The 19,305-nt window shown below is 51.3% G+C and overlaps 9 protein-coding genes across 9 annotated transcripts; 5 read left to right on the forward strand and 4 right to left on the reverse strand.

Annotated features, from left to right (window-relative positions):
* Nucleotides 1–232: 232 nt before the first annotated feature.
* IAR55_002120 (uncharacterized protein) lies at nt 233–2,808 on the forward strand (the record flags this gene model as incomplete). The annotated part of the gene is made up of 3 exons (XM_066945237.1): nt 233–2,110; nt 2,170–2,580; nt 2,710–2,808. The coding sequence occupies 3 exons, from the start codon at nt 233–235 to the stop codon at nt 2,806–2,808; spliced, it is 2,388 nt and encodes a 795-aa protein (XP_066803926.1).
* Nucleotides 2,809–3,222: 414 nt separating this feature from the next.
* On the reverse strand, nt 3,223–5,441 carry IAR55_002121 (uncharacterized protein; the record flags this gene model as incomplete). The annotated part of the gene is made up of 8 exons (XM_066945238.1): nt 3,223–3,479; nt 3,543–3,605; nt 3,661–3,697; nt 3,755–3,870; nt 3,932–3,973; nt 4,029–4,084; nt 4,138–4,248; nt 4,309–5,441. 8 exons carry the CDS (start codon nt 5,439–5,441, stop codon nt 3,223–3,225), a joined length of 1,815 nt encoding a protein of 604 aa, XP_066803927.1.
* A 650-nt stretch (nt 5,442–6,091) lies between these two features.
* IAR55_002122 (uncharacterized protein) lies at nt 6,092–8,565 on the forward strand (the record flags this gene model as incomplete). Its single annotated transcript, XM_066945239.1, has 7 exons — nt 6,092–6,197; nt 6,308–6,347; nt 6,433–6,583; nt 6,697–6,968; nt 7,033–7,457; nt 7,516–7,651; nt 7,722–8,565. 7 exons carry the CDS (start codon nt 6,092–6,094, stop codon nt 8,563–8,565), a joined length of 1,974 nt encoding a protein of 657 aa, XP_066803928.1.
* Nucleotides 8,566–8,879: 314 nt separating this feature from the next.
* On the reverse strand, nt 8,880–10,347 carry IAR55_002123 (uncharacterized protein; the record flags this gene model as incomplete). The annotated part of the gene is made up of 10 exons (XM_066945240.1): nt 8,880–8,960; nt 9,015–9,061; nt 9,148–9,368; nt 9,521–9,553; nt 9,629–9,654; nt 9,715–9,782; nt 9,847–9,919; nt 10,055–10,125; nt 10,244–10,263; nt 10,328–10,347. 10 exons carry the CDS (start codon nt 10,345–10,347, stop codon nt 8,880–8,882), a joined length of 660 nt encoding a protein of 219 aa, XP_066803929.1.
* Nucleotides 10,348–10,714: 367 nt separating this feature from the next.
* On the forward strand, nt 10,715–12,098 carry IAR55_002124 (uncharacterized protein; the record flags this gene model as incomplete). The annotated part of the gene is made up of 4 exons (XM_066945241.1): nt 10,715–10,876; nt 10,991–11,087; nt 11,145–11,174; nt 11,317–12,098. The coding sequence occupies 4 exons, from the start codon at nt 10,715–10,717 to the stop codon at nt 12,096–12,098; spliced, it is 1,071 nt and encodes a 356-aa protein (XP_066803930.1).
* A 132-nt stretch (nt 12,099–12,230) lies between these two features.
* Nucleotides 12,231–13,808, reverse strand: IAR55_002125 (DNA repair protein rad18; the record flags this gene model as incomplete). The annotated part of the gene is made up of 6 exons (XM_066945242.1): nt 12,231–12,569; nt 12,636–12,708; nt 12,802–12,988; nt 13,060–13,328; nt 13,420–13,541; nt 13,641–13,808. 6 exons carry the CDS (start codon nt 13,806–13,808, stop codon nt 12,231–12,233), a joined length of 1,158 nt encoding a protein of 385 aa, XP_066803931.1.
* A 437-nt stretch (nt 13,809–14,245) lies between these two features.
* On the forward strand, nt 14,246–15,920 carry IAR55_002126 (uncharacterized protein; the record flags this gene model as incomplete). Its single annotated transcript, XM_066945243.1, has 5 exons — nt 14,246–14,249; nt 14,315–14,399; nt 14,512–14,768; nt 14,848–15,197; nt 15,273–15,920. The coding sequence occupies 5 exons, from the start codon at nt 14,246–14,248 to the stop codon at nt 15,918–15,920; spliced, it is 1,344 nt and encodes a 447-aa protein (XP_066803932.1).
* Nucleotides 15,921–17,488: 1,568 nt separating this feature from the next.
* IAR55_002127 (uncharacterized protein) lies at nt 17,489–18,013 on the forward strand (the record flags this gene model as incomplete). The annotated part of the gene is made up of 1 exon (XM_066945244.1): nt 17,489–18,013. One exon carries the CDS (start codon nt 17,489–17,491, stop codon nt 18,011–18,013), a length of 525 nt encoding a protein of 174 aa, XP_066803933.1.
* Nucleotides 18,014–18,286: 273 nt separating this feature from the next.
* On the reverse strand, nt 18,287–19,237 carry IAR55_002128 (uncharacterized protein; the record flags this gene model as incomplete). The annotated part of the gene is made up of 2 exons (XM_066945245.1): nt 18,287–18,927; nt 19,024–19,237. The coding sequence occupies 2 exons, from the start codon at nt 19,235–19,237 to the stop codon at nt 18,287–18,289; spliced, it is 855 nt and encodes a 284-aa protein (XP_066803934.1).
* Between the last annotated feature and the right edge of the window lie 68 nt (nt 19,238–19,305).

Raw genomic sequence — 19,305 nt, forward strand, 5'->3', positions numbered from 1 at the left:
TGTTTCAAGTTTGTCCGAGTGATGTTCAGCAACGTTGATTCATCATCAACATCATCTCCCCATCCTCCTCGTCAACGTGCCCCATTTCTTACTTCCTCCTTCGTTCTCGTTATAGACGCATTCCTGGCTCTGTCCGTGACCTCGGCCCTCATGGCATTAGCATTCACCCACATACCCAGCATTCTGATCCGTCAAGTCTCTCGACAGCTCACCACCTGATCACTTCCTCGTTATGCAATACAACGGTCCTTTACCTCCGCTGTCAACGCCATACGGTGCTCAATATCCGCCTCCTCCCCTCTCACACGACCAGCAGTATCCCATCTACCATCCTTCATCATCGTACAATCCCGACGGGCAGCCTCAACAGTACCTACCTGGACCATCGACACCGTCGTCCTCCAATCCTTCCTATCATCAACACAATCGGCACCCGCAGCCGTCAGATCACCCACAGCATGCTCCCGCGCTAGACTCTTACTTACCTCAGCATGGGTCTAGTCCCTACACATCTCATCAACCCTACTCGCATCCGCAATATGTTACTCCGCCGCCCGCCGCTGCAACTGTCGAAGCTGTTCCACCTCCAACACCGAAAGTAGATTATGCTCCCCCGGTATTTCAAACATTCCAAGAGAGGAAACGAGCAAAGGAACTTGCAATAAGAGCTCAAAATGGCACTTCTTCATCACCTACGCCTTTCGTTCCTCCCTCTGTCCATATCAATACAGCCCCGACACCTCCCCCTCGAATGTATTCTGGATCATCGGTTTCTCCCCTGTCGCCGCCTCCTGCTTCGACAGTTGCTATGATGGGTCAACCCTCACCCCTCGGTGGACCACCTCCGCCGCCTCCTGCACGGTCGAGAAGCCCCTCAACACGTTCTATATCGCCTGTCCCAGGAGGACCGTCTTCACCCGCTTATCCACCACCTTCGTCCTCAAGACCGCTTCCACCTCCCCGAGGTCAGTCCCCTGCCGTTATGATACCTCCTCTCCCTCCTCCTCGCGGGATCACACCTGTACCCACCCCGATCTCCACCGTTTTCACTCCAAGAAGTTCCGGTCCGCCTTCGCCTTTCACCCCTGCTCGCAAAAGTAGCTTGGTCCAGACCCCCGTCACCACACCGACACTCTCATCACCTGCAGCTACAGCTATAGCGATCCAAGCGAATCTCGAACGATCCGACACGATTTCCTCTATCAAGTCGTTAGACAGAGGGATGGGATTCAACTCGTCTCCAGGCAGGAGACCACTGCCTAAACCTCCTGTAGGGGTGAACAGCTCGAAAAGTCTGGACAGAGGTATACCCTCTGGAATCGGGATTGGAGTTGGTACGAGTGCAGCGGTGGGAATGGGCATAGGGATGGGTGAGGGATTCAGGAAAGGGATGAGTAGGAATCAGCCGTCTGTCGTTGATGAGATGGGCGAAGAAACGCTGGTCAATGGGGTGTCGGCGATTGACCTAGGAGGAGGGAGATCTCGACCGGTCACTCCAAGTACGCCTTCTCGACCTAGCTCAACTTCACCACAGCCTCCTGCACCATCAGCTCCAAGCATAATTTTACCTGGAGGGACACCGCAATCTGATCCGAAGTCTCCAGCGACATTTAACCCTCGGCCCGCTATCAATGTACCAGACTCCGACTCTTCTTCTGTCGCTTCTACGGACGAGGAGGCCGCTAATGGTGCTACGCCCCGCGCGAAGAAGAGAAATGGTGGACCGTCTTCACCTGGCATTCAATTTTCAGGATTACCCGTGATCAGCGTATCGTCTTCTGATACAGCTGATGAAGACTCGACAGGCGAGATCAGCTTTACTGTGCCGAGCATCAACGTGGGCGAATCGGATGCGCCACCGACCATAAATCTTCCCACGACGCCGGCCTATCCGTCAGCTGGACCTTCCCGACCGACTCGCGCTGAACAAACAGGTAGCGGGATCATTTGCTCTGGATGTGATTACCCTATTATCGGGAGGATCGTCAACGCCATGAATCAGAGGTGGCACCCGCAATGTTTCATGTGTGCGCAGTGTGGAGAACTGTTGGAACATGTCAGTAGTTATGAGTGGCAAGGGAAGGCTTACTGTCATTTGGATTACCATGATGTGAGTTTGTTCATGAAGCGAGTCGGCAATCGTTGCATACTGATTCGTATCATTTGCAGAAATTCGCCCATCGATGCCATCATTGCAAAACGCCGATTGTGGAGCCTCGATTCGTCACGCTCAACGATCCTGTCCTCGGTCAGAGATATTATCACGAACTCCATTTTTTCTGTTCAGAATGTGGTGATCCATTCTTGGATCCAAGTCAATCCTCTGCACCAGGTACAGAGTCACAAAAGCCCCATGCTCCTTCCCAAGCGTCTCATCTCCACAACGGGAATGTTGGGGTTGAAGAAGAAGAAGATGAAGGTGAGACGAATGCCTTTGTGATCCATAAGGGACATCCGTATTGTGAGAAATGTCATTTGAGACTACACAAGCCTAAATGCAAGGCCTGTAATCTGCCGATACCAGACATGGCTATCAATGCCATGGGGGCGAACTGGCATAAAGAGTGTTTTGTCTGTTGTGTGAGTGACGGATCCGTTCTTCCTTGAATCGTCTCATTCATCCTCTTGCCTCCCTTTCTTTTCTTTAAACGATCGCGCTATCAAACGCGACGAATCCGACTGACTTGCTGTTTTTCCCTCGCCTTTCAGCAATGTCGTGACGAGTTCGCCAACAACCTTTTCTTCCCAAAGGAAGGAAAGGCATTCTGTACGTTGTGCTATGAAGATCTCATAGCGTCGGACAGATGAGGTAGTTGCGCATAGACGTAGATTGGGAAGAGTATGAGTACGATGTACGAACGACTTTCTCGGGAGCGAGTGAGGAGCAAACGAAAGATTTGTGGTGGCACCGCGCAAATAGAGTCGAAGGCATGTATGTCGTTGGTTGCATGTAAGTCTGCGTATGTATCAAACATCTCAAGGATTTCAAACTATAACAACGCTTGCGAACCAAGCTCCCAGTGGTTATCCTCCTCTTCTCCCCTTTCGCCTTGACTTTCTCCACATGGGAAAAGGGGAAAAGGATAGAAAGAGTTCAGAAATCTATTCTATATACATCTAAAAATGTGGGTGGGTCATATCATAATCTTTCATCTATATAAGTTATCGTTTCTTTGCCGACAAACGGAGAAGCTCGCCATGACGTCCCGACAAGATCTCGGTTTAATTGACATAAGGTTCATCTCGTATCCATACATCCGGAGTGGTCAGCTCCAGATATCCTCCATCAACATGATCACCAGGACAAGGAGGTTTCGTCACGTTTCCGTTCCAGACACCGTTACATCCAGGTAAGTATTGGATGGGCACTTGTTCACCGACCGACTCGTCCACTATCGGCGTTTGGAGTTGACAAGAGTATGTGACGTCGAAGTCTATCGTTTTGTTAAGGTGCGGACAGTTCGCGGGATCGTCGGGAGCTAGCAAAGTGACGAGGTTAGCAGATTGATTTGCGATTATCCATTTTCAACGCTGCTACTCACCAGCAGCTTGAGCCGTCGAGTTCATGTACCGACAATCGTCCAAGACACCTTGTAGAGTCTCGGCTGAATTTAGGTATCAGTAAGATACGTATGATGGATTGAGAGGCGTATGACTTACGCTTCCAACCATTCATGAAGTCCGCGTGGATACCAAACTATTAAAACGCTGTAAGCGAGGTTGTCCCGTTCGAACAAGACGCGATCACACTCACCCCGCTGGTATCTCCGTTGGACAGGACATATGTTGTCTTGCCGTTACCATTGTACGGCCAGTCATAGGTTGCGAAAACCGTCTCGAACTGAAGCGTGATGAACTTCTTAGGGAATGCTGGAGAGATATGTCAGAATGCGACCTTTGAGTATGTCAATTGGAGAAAGAAAGCACTCACCAGGCGGACAGCGATAGCCATTTGTACCGTCGACAGGGTACGCTATTACAGGAGTTTTAGTCTCGTATTGCCGCGATCCGTCATATCAGACACTTACCGACATGCGAGGAATAATCATTGTCAGTCGCGTAGACACCATCCCAACAACTCGGGCTACCCTGGTTATCAGCGACTGTGCGTTCTGTCCTGCACACCAAAGGACGTACAATTGAATGGCAGAGACCAATCCTCCCTCACACGGGCTTTGAGGGAATCCATACGTTCGAAGGTCGTTGCCATTTCCTCGGTAACATTGCCACCACATTGAGGTGTAAGTGCTGAGAAGGATCGTCGCATCAGTCGGTTTGAGCTTTGGAGAACAGAAGCGGGTCACTCACGGATCAGAATAGTTGACCGCTCGACGCATAGGGTTCCCGGCGACGATATTGTAGTTGTCTGGGAAAGGGTAGATCGGAACACCGACCGGTGCCTTTTGGAAATAGTACAAAGAAGTCCTGTCTAGTCTAATGGTCTGCAACGAACCGTTCGGATATTGATAGTACAGTTGAGCGACCCAATAGGCCGACTTGTCATCCTGTACCACTGTCGTCGTGCAATTCGCCAGCTTCTGCAACTCGGTTGCGGAAGTCAGGTTAGCAGTGAAGTATGAAGCACCGTGGACTCGGTGAAGATGAGATCCAGGAGCGTTGGGGTTGACGATCGGGTCGAGTCGAGTGACAACGATAGATCGATTGGTGGTCATGACGAAATGGTCGGTCGAATATTTGCCAAAAGAAGCGGTAGTCCCATTTGCACCCACTGTGACACCGCCCCGCGATGGAGGTAATGGATTGCCAGGCAAATGCTCAACCGATACGGTGGTCGTATTGGACCCAGCAGCAGCATTCCCACTACTGTTATCGCTGCTACTGTCGTCGTTGCTGTCGCTGTTCGACGAATGTTTCTTCGGAATGACAGTGGCACAAACCGCAGCAACGACAGCGATCGCCACGATGAGAAGGAGGATCAATCCCCAGAACCATCGACGTCCCTTTGTTGTGGCTGGGTACCACCATTTTCCCCGCTTCCTAGGTGGATAAGGTCCATACTTCTCATTGACAGGTGGAGGCGGTGGTAGCTGAGAGTGGTCGACGATGTTCTCGTTGTTGTATGTCGCCGGTGGGAGAGGTTGGGCACGAAGAGCATTGTCAACGGCTGAAGGGGGCGGTCGGGGTGGTAGAGGCGGAGCCGGTGACCTTGGTGCTCCAGCACCGGCAGCTCCTGCCACACTGTAATCGACCGAAGGGACAGGTTTCCGTTGAGCAGCGGTCCTCGGTCGTAGCGGAAGTGCCGGAGCGACGAAATCTCCCGCTCCTGTTGAGCCGTTGTTGTTGTCGTGCGTGCCATCGTTCAGACCAGCCGAGGATGATGCAGCGGATTGTTGTGAGGATGAAGAAGAAGAAGGAGAAGGGGTGAGGGAGTGCGAGGATAGGTGGTCATCGTGCTGATAGGCTGGAGGTTGAAGAGACATTCCGGATGTCTTCTTGTTGAGCCTATAGCAGGGGATGGTCGGGTGTGGTGTGGTGATCTTAGATGAGAATGAGAAGATGAGACGATCCAGTCGTCGTGTGGAATGCGAACCAGGTGAAAATCGGTCGGGACACAGTCTTTGTCAGTGTGAGAAAAGCGTAGCAAAGTAAAAAGGTGAGACCGCAAGAGGTAGTCTTAAGTCTCTGGCAAATGTGAGACATGTCCTCTGATCAAAAGTGGCAAAATCAAATCCCATCATAATAAACCATTTCTCATGATCAAGCTGCGCAGTCAAACCTTAGCGCGTCTCACAGTCCCTGAAAGACAGTTCATGAGACACGTGATCTGTCTCTTGATTCAGCCTTCTCCTTATATGCTCCGCCCATCGAAATGGGGCATTGTCTCAGAAAGACACATCTTGTAAGCGCCAAGGATAACGCCGAGATTATATATCCGAATGAGGCGGCTCGATGGGTCCCCACGCGAGTGACTTGTCTTTTGGATCAGTCCGGGTCGGGATCAGTTTGGCGTTTTCAGTGTTTTGTTTGTTCAATTTGATCTATTTAGCAACAGTCTCCATCGAATTCAACGTCCGCTCATTCTTGATCCAAAAGGCTGACATCGTCTTCGGGGCATCATCCACCATTCAGGATGTCGCAGAGACAAGGGAGGAGATCTCTGGGTCTTCCCCCGTTGGCAGGAATAGTGTCGGACAGACAGGACAATGTGTTGACAGAAGCTCAACGGTTCGAAGATTGTGAGTCCAGTTCTTTCAGACCGTGTCTTCGGCTCGTCTTGCACCTACTGCCTCGTCTCTGTCAGTAAACGATGGACAGGCTGACATCTGGGGCCCTTTCCATCGGACAGTCCGAAGAAGACATTCCAAGCAAAACAAAGAGATCATCCTGTATGTCACCCGAGTTCCACCATAGATGAGATTCGATGCCGAAGGATAAGGCAAGGAACTGATCGCATGTCATGATCTGTGGCAGAGACAATGTTAATCGGAAGACGGCCATCAAAAGTTTACAGGACGACATCGCCACGTTACAAGCGGAACTGTTACAGGTCCGACAGGCGAATCTGGTCTTGCAGACAAAGGTGAAAAGCATGCATCGAGATGCGGGAACGCTAGGAGGACAGGTAAGCATGACTCTCTCTTATTCAGCTCCTCATGTGTACAATCATCACCAGCTTTACTGCTGCCCGGTTCTCAGCGAAACAACCGATGTGCTGACGTGAGAGGACGATGACAGCCCGTACGAGAAGCTCTAGATCAACTAATACATGCTGTTCCCGCTCTCCGTCAACTGCGAGACGCACTTGCCATCATTGCCCGTGCCCCATCACACCAGCAAAGCAAAGCTTCAGTGTTCTTGGCCACTGTCGAAAACACGTACGCAACTCGTCCTGCAGCTGCAGCGAGACAAGCTCATGGACTTGGGGCATTGGTAGAGGGATCAGAGTGTGGGAGCGAAGAAAGTGCGGGAGATGATGAGATTCGTCGAGCTAGACGGAGAGATAGGGGGTGAGCTGAACGGATGAGCTTGCATGAAGAAAGGCCTTTGAAACTAACGGAATAGCATCAATAGAAGACACACCGACGTTGGCTCAGTGGCAGCGTCACGATCGCCTAGACCTGTCCAGCTGCCTCGAGCAGAAATCAGAAACTCCCCCATTCAATCGTCTGCCTCTCCCAGTCCGAGAAAGGAGCAAAATCACTCGGTATCGAAACAGCAAAAACGACGGAGGCAAAGCGGTCTCCTTCCACCGAGGCCAAGGTCCGAATCCCCTACTGTCACACCCGAGGGAGCAGAGGAATTATCATCCCCACCGGCAGTCGAGAGCGCCGAGACCTCCGACTGGGAAGAAGGAGCAGCAGTGGAAATCAAGCTGGATGCAGCCAACGAGTTCGTTGTGGACGTTCCGGCGGTCGGCGAGCATAGAGCCGTTGACGTGGTAGCTGTGTCCCGGCAAACGGAGATCATGAGTACCATACCAGAAGGTAGCTCAGAAGGTGATTAAATCCTCTCTCAGTATATCCCTTCTATAAGCTGACAAGATCTTACGCAAAGGGTCTGGCTCATCACGCTCGCGTCAACAGAGCCAACCGTTAACATCCTCGCCGACTTCCGACACGAATGCTGACGGGATAGCCCGTGGTCGTCGAGCTCGTGGGAGCGTAAACTACAAGGAGCCGAGTCTGAACAAGTGAGCTGCTACTTCGTAAGGGAAGGCCGGATGCTTTCGCTGATCTTGCATTCTTTCACCTTCTTCCCAGGAAAATGCGTAAACCTGACGGGATCTCAGCCGAAGAAGCACTCAGACCAATCGCTGGTTCCCGGAAGTCCATGGCTGCCGGCTCAAGCGCCGAGCATTCCCGCCCTACCACGCCGAAGAAAGGATCTTCCAGACCTATCACGCCGAGGAAGGGGGGAAGAGCTCCGGACGACTTGAGCCCTCCTCCGTCTCTACCCGAATTCGACGTCGCAAGCATCGATGCCATATTGAATAGTGCCAGTGCAAAGCAAGTGGGTATGATGCCCGCTCGACAGACGGGAATGAGGCGCAAAAGTGTTTTGCCGAAAGCTGGGGGTGGTGGTCGAGTGGGAGGAATGGGAGAATTGGGAGAAGAAGAGGACGACGTGGATGACTTGATAGGTTATGCGGAGGTGGAGTATGGACGAGGCGACGGAGTGAAGCCTTTTTCGAGAGGTCGAGAGGAGAGAGCAGCGGAGAGCTCGAGGGCGATGGTCAACGATCGACCGTCGACTTCGGGTGTCACATCGACGAAATCATCTTTCCGACCCAACTCGTCAAATCCAACTTCATCAACATCGACTAAACAAGCTGCATTAGGTAAAGGTCGACCGGTCATGCCCTCGGCTTCGCAACTACCTTCCAATGCCGCAATCAGTGGTCGGCATTTCACACCTGCCGGAAGAGGTCGGGTCGTCTCGGCAGACTCAAAGGTGAAGAGGGATATCTTGGGGGAGATGAAAGAGGATAATGTCGGTGATCCAGCGGTGGGTTCAGGAAAGGGAGTGGGAGTGGGAGTGGGAGTGGGAGTGGGAGTGGGGAAAGTAAACGCTGCAACTAGACGGAGAGTCAGTTCGGCTCTTTAGTCGTTGTCGAGGGTGCTCGCGTTGTACAGCTGAGAGAGACATACGGGGGATGCGATAAGAGGTGGTCTGGTCGGCGTGGGGAGGATCAAAGTGAGAGTCATATACAATTGTACGACTGGTAGTGTACAACGATAGATTGTCTTGGGTTTCGTTCCTCTTTTGTCGGATATAGCAGCATTATGCGATTTAATCAGGTTGATTCATATGCTGCTGGAGTACTGGGTATACGATATATACATGATGGAACAACAAAACTTATGTCCTCTACTCGGCCAACTCGCCTATATCCTCTCCACTCATCCTATCCAACCGATCTACTTCCGGCCAGTCTCATCGAGGATAGTCTTGTTGAAATCTTCTAGAGGAATAAGATCTTTCTCCGATAAGAGCTGGAACTGTTCTCCATTCGTCAGTTTACCAGATACGTTCTGGCGCAGCTCTCAACTCACCTCGTCGACGAAAAGAAGGAAATGTCGATAATTCGTGTTGAGATGGGCTAAAGGGGGAAAATCAGCGTGCAACCGCAAGCTCGGCACCAAGTTCCAAACCTAGGGATAATTATGCTGGGCGCCCTTCACTCACCCTCGATACCCAATGCACAAATCTGGTCGAAATGAGAATGATAGATATGCGCATAAATCCTGAACAACCTTCTCAGAATCGTCTTGGCGGTATTGATGAATGTAGGTGGGAATCGTTTCCCGATGGTCTGAGGGAAATGTTTCTCGTCGTCAAGGATCGACTGGGTCCATGTCATGAGGGCTTCGACGTAGGCGGGTGCGGAGAGATGGGTCGGTTTTTTGCTGTGTGGGACAGGGAAGATTGGCAGATAGCAAGATTGTCAGTGTTGAAGCGTCTTCCTTATGGGTTCATGGCAGTAAGGAAGGAGAGATAAGGCGGACGACCTGTCTAGTGCCGCAAGACAGCCGAGGCAATCGATGATGATGCCACTCACTAATGCTCTCCATCTTCCCAAAAGTATTCATATCTGCCAGGGACAGATCAGCTACATCAGCATGCTGTAGAGATGTTTGACAGCTAATCCATCAGACAAAGGACTCACTTCGGTCCAGCGTTCATGATAGGACACTGAACGACAAAGTCACTCGTCAGCTCAGTTTGACGTGACCTCGTGGTCAGTGAGCTCACCTCTGTCGGTGTACAGAACTCCGAGATAGTGCCATACAACATGTTGACATGGTTGAAAAAGTCGACAACTATGTGTTGATTCGACAGGATATCAGATGTGTTTTCACTGGCACCGTAGACAGTTCAGCTGACCATGCACTGCTATCCATTCTTGAAGGTCCTCTCCTTCCGGGAGCTGTACAGCGGTTCTGAGATTACCGGAACCCTATGTGGGGTGATGTGAAGTCAGCATCAAATCCGCCTCATTGAGATCGAGGGCGGAGGGAGAGAGGCGGACCAGAAGGGACCGAAACGTCTGGCGTGAGGACGATCATCCAATAGGACACACGGCTCGACGCACCAGAGTTTGCTGAGCATACTGCTTCAATTGCCATTGTTTCGTCCCCTCTGGCACTTTCTTCGGCTTGAACGCTGCGTCAAGACTTGTGGATCAGTTTACGAGTCTTCTTTGATTCGGAGAGCCCTTCAGCTGGTGTTTGTTGGGGGACCGAATGGGGCGAGAAGATACAAACAGCGAGCGACTACTCACTTCGAGACTGATTACCTTTCCTGCAAGTGGAAGAGCTGTCAGCTTGAGAGTTGGCATGAAGGACCTGGAGTGTCCTCAGCTCACAGGTTGAATAGTGTGGACATATCGCGCAAGAGCAGTAGTCGTAGGTCTGTGTGAGAGTCACTTGCCCGATTCGAAAGCTGATCAGAATAAAGGAGCAAGAGGAGGTGTTGATCCGATACGAGTTGCAGATGCAGATGGACAAGAAGGTTGACTGATTCTACACTTGAGGGTGGCCAATCCTCTCAATTCCATAACGCGTCGCGTCACAGCAGGAAAAACAAGAGTGGACGGGATCAAAATATTATCATCAGCTCTGTTACCTCCACCTGAAACATCCTCTTGTGACTCAGGATGAAACCACATCTGTTCATCTTCCACGACAGACAACTTGTTACATTCCTCTTCACCTGTCTCTTCGATGGAAGGAAGGCCGAGGGGCTATCGATGATGCCCTCTCTCACTCTCTTGTCTGTCTCGGTAGTACCACTGATCCTTCTCCTTGCGCCAAGATGGATAGAACCGTACTCTCTGCTCGACTATGAAGTCCTCAATGTCAGACCTGGCGATCGAGGTAGGACAACAGCATGGTTCAATATGGGTTGGTGGGAGGTGAGTACAAAGGCACAAAGCTTCTCCTCTATTATCATCTACCGTTGATGGGACTGCTTCTACTATAGTCGTGTCAGCTTGGACGCATGAGTAAGCTGACGTTTGCTGGCGCAGAATACCGACATCTTTCCTGATGCCGCCGAGGCACTCGCTCAGAAGATGTTAGATCTAGCGTATGAAGGTGGATATGTAGGTGGCGGGAGTGTGCTCGGTCAGTCCTGTTACCGCTAGGTAGTCCTTGCGAAGGTCAGCTGATGACAGCTTGTAGATATCGGTCATGGCGCCGGTGAATCCCTGGGTGTGTATTGATTTCTCTCTCTCTTAGCCGATCTAGACGCCTAGAGGATCCTATGCTTACCAATCAATCGGCATCGTTATCATTTACGTTTCGCAAACACACCCTCGTGCACCGTTCTCGGACGCTGACACTGTATCTTCAGCACTTCACCTCTCGCAACCCTCCCCGCCGAGACATCTCCACGCCCTTACCTCCTTATCATCCGATACCTCCGCATCACGAAAACTCATAGAGGCTCTCTACCCTGTTGCCGATCGTGAGACAGAGGTCGGATTCTTCACGTTCTCAGCGCGATTCCGACCTGGTAAAGATGTGGGACATCCCTTGGATCGAATGAGGGGTTACCTGGGGGAGAACGGTGCTGCTAAGGATAGATCGTCCAGTTTCGTCGAGGACGAATGGGATTCTGAAGAACAGGATCAATTGGTAGAAGAGGACGAATCGGAAGGGATCGCTCCGGACGAGAAGGGAGGTATCGATGCGCCTCCACCTTACGACCTGATTTACATCCTTGATTCGGTCTATCATTATCCCCCTTCATTACCCGAGTTCCTCTCCACGACCCAACCAGTCCTCTCTCCCTCCGGTCTCGTAGTCTTCACAGATATCGTTCCTCCACCTTCTCTACCCCGTTGGAACGCTTTCATCATCTCATACATCTTGAATGTGCCTTTCACCAATCTATTCAATCGACCCGATTTGCAAGGATACAAGGCCCAGTTGGAAGGAGAGGGATGGGAAGATGTGGTCGTGCAAGATTGGAGTGAAGGTGTTTGGCCGGGATTCATCACAGATCTTAAAAGCAGAGGAGGATTCTGGTATTTGGTAGGTAGAGTCGTTGAGGGGGCACAGAAGGAGGGTTGGAAGTTCGTAGGTGTAAGAGTGAAGAGGGGTAAATCTTGCGAAACGATGCATGACGACTGATGTAGTATGGAATGGATAAAACAACTAAATGATGATGATGGTAGTGCGGAGCTTCCGCAGAGTATCGAAATGTGATGTGATGATAACGATGACAATATGAACAATGATGACACGAACCCTGGACATACCCTCCTAGTCCACCTCGATAGCATTCTCCTTCCCTGTCCCACTCCCCTCCGTTTCTCTCCGCTTATCCCTCTCCATAATCTCCTTTTTCAACCTCTCAAATTCCCCCTTCTTCTCCTTGGCATACTTCTCCATTCCCTCTTTCGTCCCCAGCTGGTTGATCATTTCATCTTTCCCCTTCTCCTTATCCCTCTTCCGACTACTTTCGGACTCGGCCAGCTTGGCTCTTAATGCGCTGAGCGAGGATGGATGGGACGTATCGAGGTTCGCGTTGAACAAGATGATCCATTCTTGCAGACGGGAAGTGAGGGTCGGTTTATCGCCTGCTGTCGGGAGGGAATAATCCTGTGACCGAGGAAACGTGATTAGCTCGTCTTCCAGCCTGTGCCGATCGGCGATTCAGCTACGAACAGCAAGAGTGGCTCGGAGCTCGGCGGGGGTCGCGAGAGCATAATTTGGCTTGGTGATTCGTTTCATCTCGACCCTGTCATTAAAAACGCCATGATCAGCGCCATTCTACTCAGCTGACTGTCTCCGAACATAGATGTATATTCATTGTTCCAGATAGCCGACTTACTCTTTCCCCTTTCCCGATCCTAGACCTTGCCCTGAGAACACCTTCTTCCAATCCGACTTCTGATTTCCCTTCCCGGCTGCCCCATTCACCTTTTTCGTACTTTTCGGTGGCGGACATCCTTTCTCGATATGTAAGGGAATTGATGAGATTGGCATTGTAGCTTGACAAAGTGGACAAGGTGCTTCGTCTGAAGGGGGTTCAATTCAGTCATCAGCCCCAAGCACGTTCGCAGACGCAATTGAAGAGATGACGACTCACCATTCTCTGTCAGCTCCTGTATCTCGTCCTCGTCTTCCTCTTCCTCTTCGTCCTCCTCATGATCCCGAGCATGACCATTGCTCCCATCTTTACTCATCGGTTTGGAAGGGCTGACACTTCTACTTTGACTCCCACTACCGCTCCCGTTCGTCTTCACTCTCTTGTACGGTCCAGAACTCGAGGACGCTTTCGAATTCGGTTCGGGAGCTGGACGTTTTCGTAACGAAGTGGACGTCGGTGCTGGTCGGGTGAGCTCAATGAGTGTCGGTCTGCAAAAGTACGACAGAAGAGGAGGAAGAACGGACGCAATGATGTGAGCTTCGTTTCACTTCTTGCGATGCAGCAGCTGACAGCTCTCACCTCGACTCGTCCCATGCGTCTGTGATTTCTTCCAGAGCTCTGTTCCGCCGTATACTGCCCTCTGAGCAGTTCTCATTACAGCTAGGACATTTCTTCGAAACGTCAAGAGAAGATCTGATGCACTACGATATGAAACGGCAACATCAGCCACAAGAACTATTCGTCCGTTCGTGCTGACCTTCTCGCGTTTATGAAATCCGCAGTCGCAGTCTAGCACTTACCTGAGAACAGAATGAATGACCACAGGAAATTGAGACTGGAGCCGTGAATGGTTCTTTGCATACCTGACAGACGACAGATCGGTCCAGTCGTTTGAGTTGCGGGTACTTGTCAGGGAATGGAGGAGATTCGTCAATTACCGCGAGGAGCGGGTGCGAGGACATGTCCATATGGGGCGAGGAGAGCGAGGAAGGAAGGAAGGAAGGCAAGGGGTAGGGAAGTGGAGGCGATGTGTTGGCAACGAAAGACGTCCCCTAAGCCGCTGCTTCGAGAAGGGTCTGTGATGTTCTGCTTCACCTATGAAGCTACAGTGGCCGAGATGTGAGATGAGGAGAAATGGGAAGAGCAGGGACGAGGTAGCTGACTGAACATGTAGATCGACGGTGGGTAATGTTTTCACCGGACGCGTTAACAAACAAAACACAGTCATCATAGATCTCCCGATTCTGGGACGCGCGCCTATCCATCCACCACCCACGACGACGACGACGACGAGTGCGGTGGAGGCTGTTTACTTTTGCTTTTCCGTTCTCTCTCGAACATTTCTTTCCCTGTCGTGAGCAAGGGGTAAGGCGAGCACAACGCTCGACAGTCGTGGACCAAGATCATGGGTGAGCGAGGCTGGTCGGACACTGGGCTGCGTGATCGGTGACGGACAGCTCACACTCGGTTTTAGGTACCGTATCCCTTTTAGTGGCTATTGTAGCCTTGGTCCTGTACGTGGTCATTTGGGCTGTATGTCTGCTGGGATGGCGCACTGCGTGAGTCGCTACTCTACGAGCCTCCAAACGCCCTGGGTAGCTTACCTCGGGGGCGACTCATACTACATGTTTCGTACCATCTGTGTTGGACTGACATCTGTCACTTACTCAGCCGGATTCGCTATGCTCACCCGACTCTTCCATCGCGGATAGCTTCCCTCCCGGCCTCTTCTGCTCCCGGAGTGACGATCATCCGACCCCTCTGTGGACTCGATCAGAACCTGTACAACACCCTTGAGAGCTGTATGAAGCTTGATTATCCGAAATTCGAAGTCATCTTCGCTTTACAAGATGAGAAGGATGAGGCTTTACCCGTCGTGAGAATGGTCATGGGAAAGTATCCCGAGGTTGATGCCAAGGTGGTCATCAGTACGTACTGCTTCTACAACTCTTCGCATCGACTACTGACGATCTCGGTGGAATTTCGCTGATCATGATCTACTGGTAGATGACGAGAAAATCGGTGTCAATCCCAAAGTCAACAATCTGATCTCCCCATTCCAGGAAGCGAAATTTGATTTGCTCTGGGTACTGGATTCGACCATCTCAGTCTTACCAGGTACACTTGCCAGGTCTATCGAAGCCTTTCTCTCCAACCCTACCTCATACGCATCACCGAACGACCCGGAATCGTCTCCTCTGTTATCGATATCCGACGATGTGAGAAAACCGCCGACAGCGGGCGAAGTTGGATTAGTGCATCAAGTCCCGATTGCCGTCTGTTATCAGAAGACCTGGGGCAGCTTGATAGAACAAGCGTATCTGAACACGACTCATGCAAAGATGTATTTGGCGATCGTGAGTGTTTAGGATCCCATATATGACAGATCCGCTGGGTAGTTCGGTTCGGCTGACTTTCCTCTTGGATCAAAGAACGCAACTGCCATTGACTCTTGTGTCGTCGGAAAATCCAACCTCTACTCGCGGACCAACATATCCACACTCACCACCCCATCACCGTCCCTTCGCCGACTTGCCAACCCACCTACCGGCTTAGTCGGCTTCAGTCCCTTCCTCGCCGAAGACAACATGATAGCCTTATCTCTTTGGCACGAGCTTTCCCTCAAACACGCCATGACACCAGATGTCGCACTTGATTTCCTCGGATCGCTCACTGTCCGAGATTACATCAATCGGAGAGTCCGATGGATCCGAGTCAGGAAGAAGATGACACCGCTCATTGCGACAGTGCTCGAACCTTTCACCGAAATGATCGTTTCAGGTCTGTACGGATCTTGGGCCATCCGCAGATTACTCGGAGCGAACGTCTTCCCCCTGTTCTGTATCCACGTGATGATCTGGCTCGCTGTCGACCTATCGACGAAGAAAGCTCTGGAAACGAATGTCAGAGGGATAGGACCGTTGGGGAGCAGATTGACGTTCTTGGTGGCGTGGATGGCCAGGGAGGTCATGGCGTTGCCGATCTGGTTGATGGCGATGACTAGCTCGGACGTCGTTTGGAGAGGACAGAAGTATAGGATCATATTTTCGGGAGAAGCGATTCGTCTGGAGGAAAGATAGCACTGACGCACATCGTATGCGCTGGCTTATGATCCGCATGCATGAACATATAGATAAATGTCAGACTCAGCCATTCAGATTGAGAACGATTCGTTCGGTATCGCAATTCCACATCGCGACATCAGGATGCTACACTTTCAACGTGTACTGTCATGTCGGCCATGACCACCCAGCCAATGTCTCGTGGCAAGCCTATATAACCGGTGGAATTCCAGTGCGGCTGGAGATTCCGATTGTTCCCTTTTGTGATTTAGTGGTTGATGGCCGGTCACATTGCCATTGTGACACTGGGGACGGTGCTTGCTTAACGCGCCTGTCATATATCTCAGCCATCACCCTGTGCATGTATGCTCAATTCTTGCTTTCCCAATTGCTCTAGTTCTGGGCCACGATTCACTCATAGTATACGGGTCATCTTCCCCAAGGCCATTCCGCTGCAAATGACATTTACAAACTGACGACTATGGTGTAAAAAAGGGTAGGTGGCGAACTCTTATGCGAGATGACTGTAAGCTTATTCACCATAAGCTTGCCCGATTCCGCCCGTGCGATCGAGAATTGGATTGTTTCACATTCGTCCTGTGTCCACTGCCTTTGGAAATTACTGTTGCACTTGCCGTTGGTCATACGGGATCTTACGGTTCCCGCTCTCTCGCTCCATTAGAGTTGGGGGTGAGGTGGGTGTGACACGTAGCTAAGGAGTGACAAGGCAAGTCCTGCGAAGAAAGCCGCCTCGTGTCAACGAGAGTTGGTTTCCGGTTCATTCAATGATATAGTGTCGTTCCATTTCAAGGTTCCGGGAGTAATGTGCCCTTTGTTCGTCGTGACAACAGATACTAACGGATAGGACCCCCCACTAAGCATAATCATCTCCTTGTCACGCAAAATCAAGCTAAAAACGTCCGAGATGTGTCTGCTCAAAGCCGTTGACCTCGTCCAGCATGACGGATCTTCGAACTTTTGTCTATCAATCACATGATATCGCACCATCCGTTCTGTCTCGGCGATCTAGCAAAGGAGATATACTCATGACACCCCAGAGACGTCGAATCTAAGCGCTTCTCATGGGCAGCATCTCGAAACTTCGTTCAAGAACGAGCACAACAAAAGGTCTTCTCCCATGAATCTTCCTCGCGCCATTGGGGCAATCATAATCCGGCTGTCATCGTCCCCCTACCAGGATTTGTAACCCAGATTGACTGAAGCTCTGCACCTTTCTGCTTCCCTTCCCTCTTGCACGAGGAAGAATCATTGGTCATCTGTTCTGCAGCCAAAAATTTCGGCAAAGAGTATGTACCATTCAAAACGTCAACGATTTTAGCCGAGTTTCTGGTCTATTCCACTGACCGACACACGGGTATATGAACTGCTCTTCAACCTTTGTTCACTTCGTCTATGACCTGCCGACGGCATATACGCCTTGATCGAACAGAGCCTCTCTAGGACTCGACGTAATCACTCACTCCTCCTTGAAATCGTGCAAAATACAACACACCTCGTGAGTGATCAACGTGGTGTGACGGAGATCGGTCCAAGATGGCTCACGAGGCACGACACCGCAGTCGAGAATGTCAAGTCCCATTGATCGCTCCGCTCCCGATCTCAAGGCTTCTACCGGGGTTGCACAAGATGATTGCTCGTTGTCGTCGAGCAGCACATTGCCCGTTGCTCCTTCCGACCGATCTCCTGCAATCTCTCCCCAAGAGATAGCCAACAACCTCTCTGTCTGGATCGACTCGGGCGCCAAGCGTCGCGTCTACGAGCATCAGGTCAATAAATGGTTCTGGTTCGATCCAGAGGCCCGTTCGACCATCAAAAAGCAGGGTCTCAGTGAACAGGAGCTAGAGTTGTGGGAGACCCGAGAGCAGGAGTGCAGGCGGGATGGGACAAGGAGGCAGGCCGAGGAGGCCAGAGGGCGGCAGCCTCATAAATGGCCCGAAGAGTACCAGCAATGGGCCGCACTGTTCAAGGCAGGGAAGAGGAGTTTGAGCGAAGGGACGGCCAAACAGGTTTTGGAGGACAGGAGAAATATGGATCGCTGTTTCCACAGGAGGAAACAGGATAGGAAGGAGCAAGTTGAATTCTTTCTGTAGGTTGTAGGAAGAGCAAGCGTCATTGAGGGCCCTCGTCGACGAGAGTCATGAACATTGTGTTTCACTTGTATATCTGCAGGCCTCATTCTTGGCGGAATACGTGCGGTGCTCCAGCCGCCGTCTGCGTCCGCGATAGACGCCGCCTGGTGCCATAAGCTAGTGCACAGATCGATGCAAAACACACCACATACATGAATTGGGAATGGGTCTACTTATCTCACTCATCAATGCTTGATCTGCTCTGTCTTTTGCTTCTTTCCAGTTCGCTTGCGATCATTCTCCACCCATCCCACTTACACCCACCACATCCCTGATCTTCGCCGCTTCACCCGCGCTCAGTCTGCCCTTCATCGAAGTCAAGAAGGTCTCCCAAGCAGCATCCGCCTCCTCCTCGTAAGCGAATTCAGAAACGCACAGTGCGTGGATCTTCTGCCAGAACAGTGGATCGGCAATCGTGGTGTGGAAAGTAGCTGACGATACTTGTGGTTGGGGGCCGAGTGGAGGACCAACTTGATCTGCGAGGGTCAGAGGCATTTGTGTGCCTGCCGTTGAAGAAGAATCGAGCGAAGTTGTGATTGTCAAAGCTGGCGGTGCCGGAGATGTTGATGTCGGAGGAGGGAAGGTAGCTTCGGAGGACGTAAGGGCGGGTGAGGCCGTAGCTGAAGGCACTGTAGTAGGCGCCTTGATCATAAGATGTATAGTCGCTCCTGATTCGATATTGTACTCTTTCAGAAGCTTTGTGTCGGTCAAGGCTTTTCCCTTAAGCAACAGTCTTTGAGATTCAGCGGCTGGCGCTGATGAGGAGGACTTGGCAACGGCGTCTTTGAGATCGGAGACAGTGTCGGTGGTTTGAATGGTGATTGGGATTGTGAGGGACGGTTTGAGTGACTTGACGGTAACGGAGATGGAGTTGTCTGCACAAGGGAGATCGAGTTCAGAATGACGTCAGGTCGGCTGTACAATTGCATCTTCATACCTCGAGTGAAGAGGACAAAGACGATGCGACTTACCTTGCGCTGGAGGAGCATCTACATCCATACCTTCGACACTAGGCGGGTCGGCCACGGCCACACCAACGACAGCGACCTTTCGAGGTCTAACTCCGAGCGGTGTTGAGAAGTCGGCAGGGTATTCGACCTCCTGTTTTGAGATTCCTTCGGTATAACGTTTGATGAAAGCACGCTCTTCGTTGAGTCGATCACCAGAGAGAGGAACGTCGGACATGTTGATCTGTCCGTCTGTCACACGTTGTGCAAGGCGAGAAGTGGATCGTGAAAGATGAACAAAGTGTT

Source organism: Kwoniella newhampshirensis, chromosome 4, assembly GCF_039105145.1.
Source record: "Kwoniella newhampshirensis strain CBS 13917 chromosome 4, whole genome shotgun sequence".
Lineage (NCBI taxonomy): Eukaryota > Fungi > Basidiomycota > Tremellomycetes > Tremellales > Cryptococcaceae > Kwoniella > Kwoniella newhampshirensis.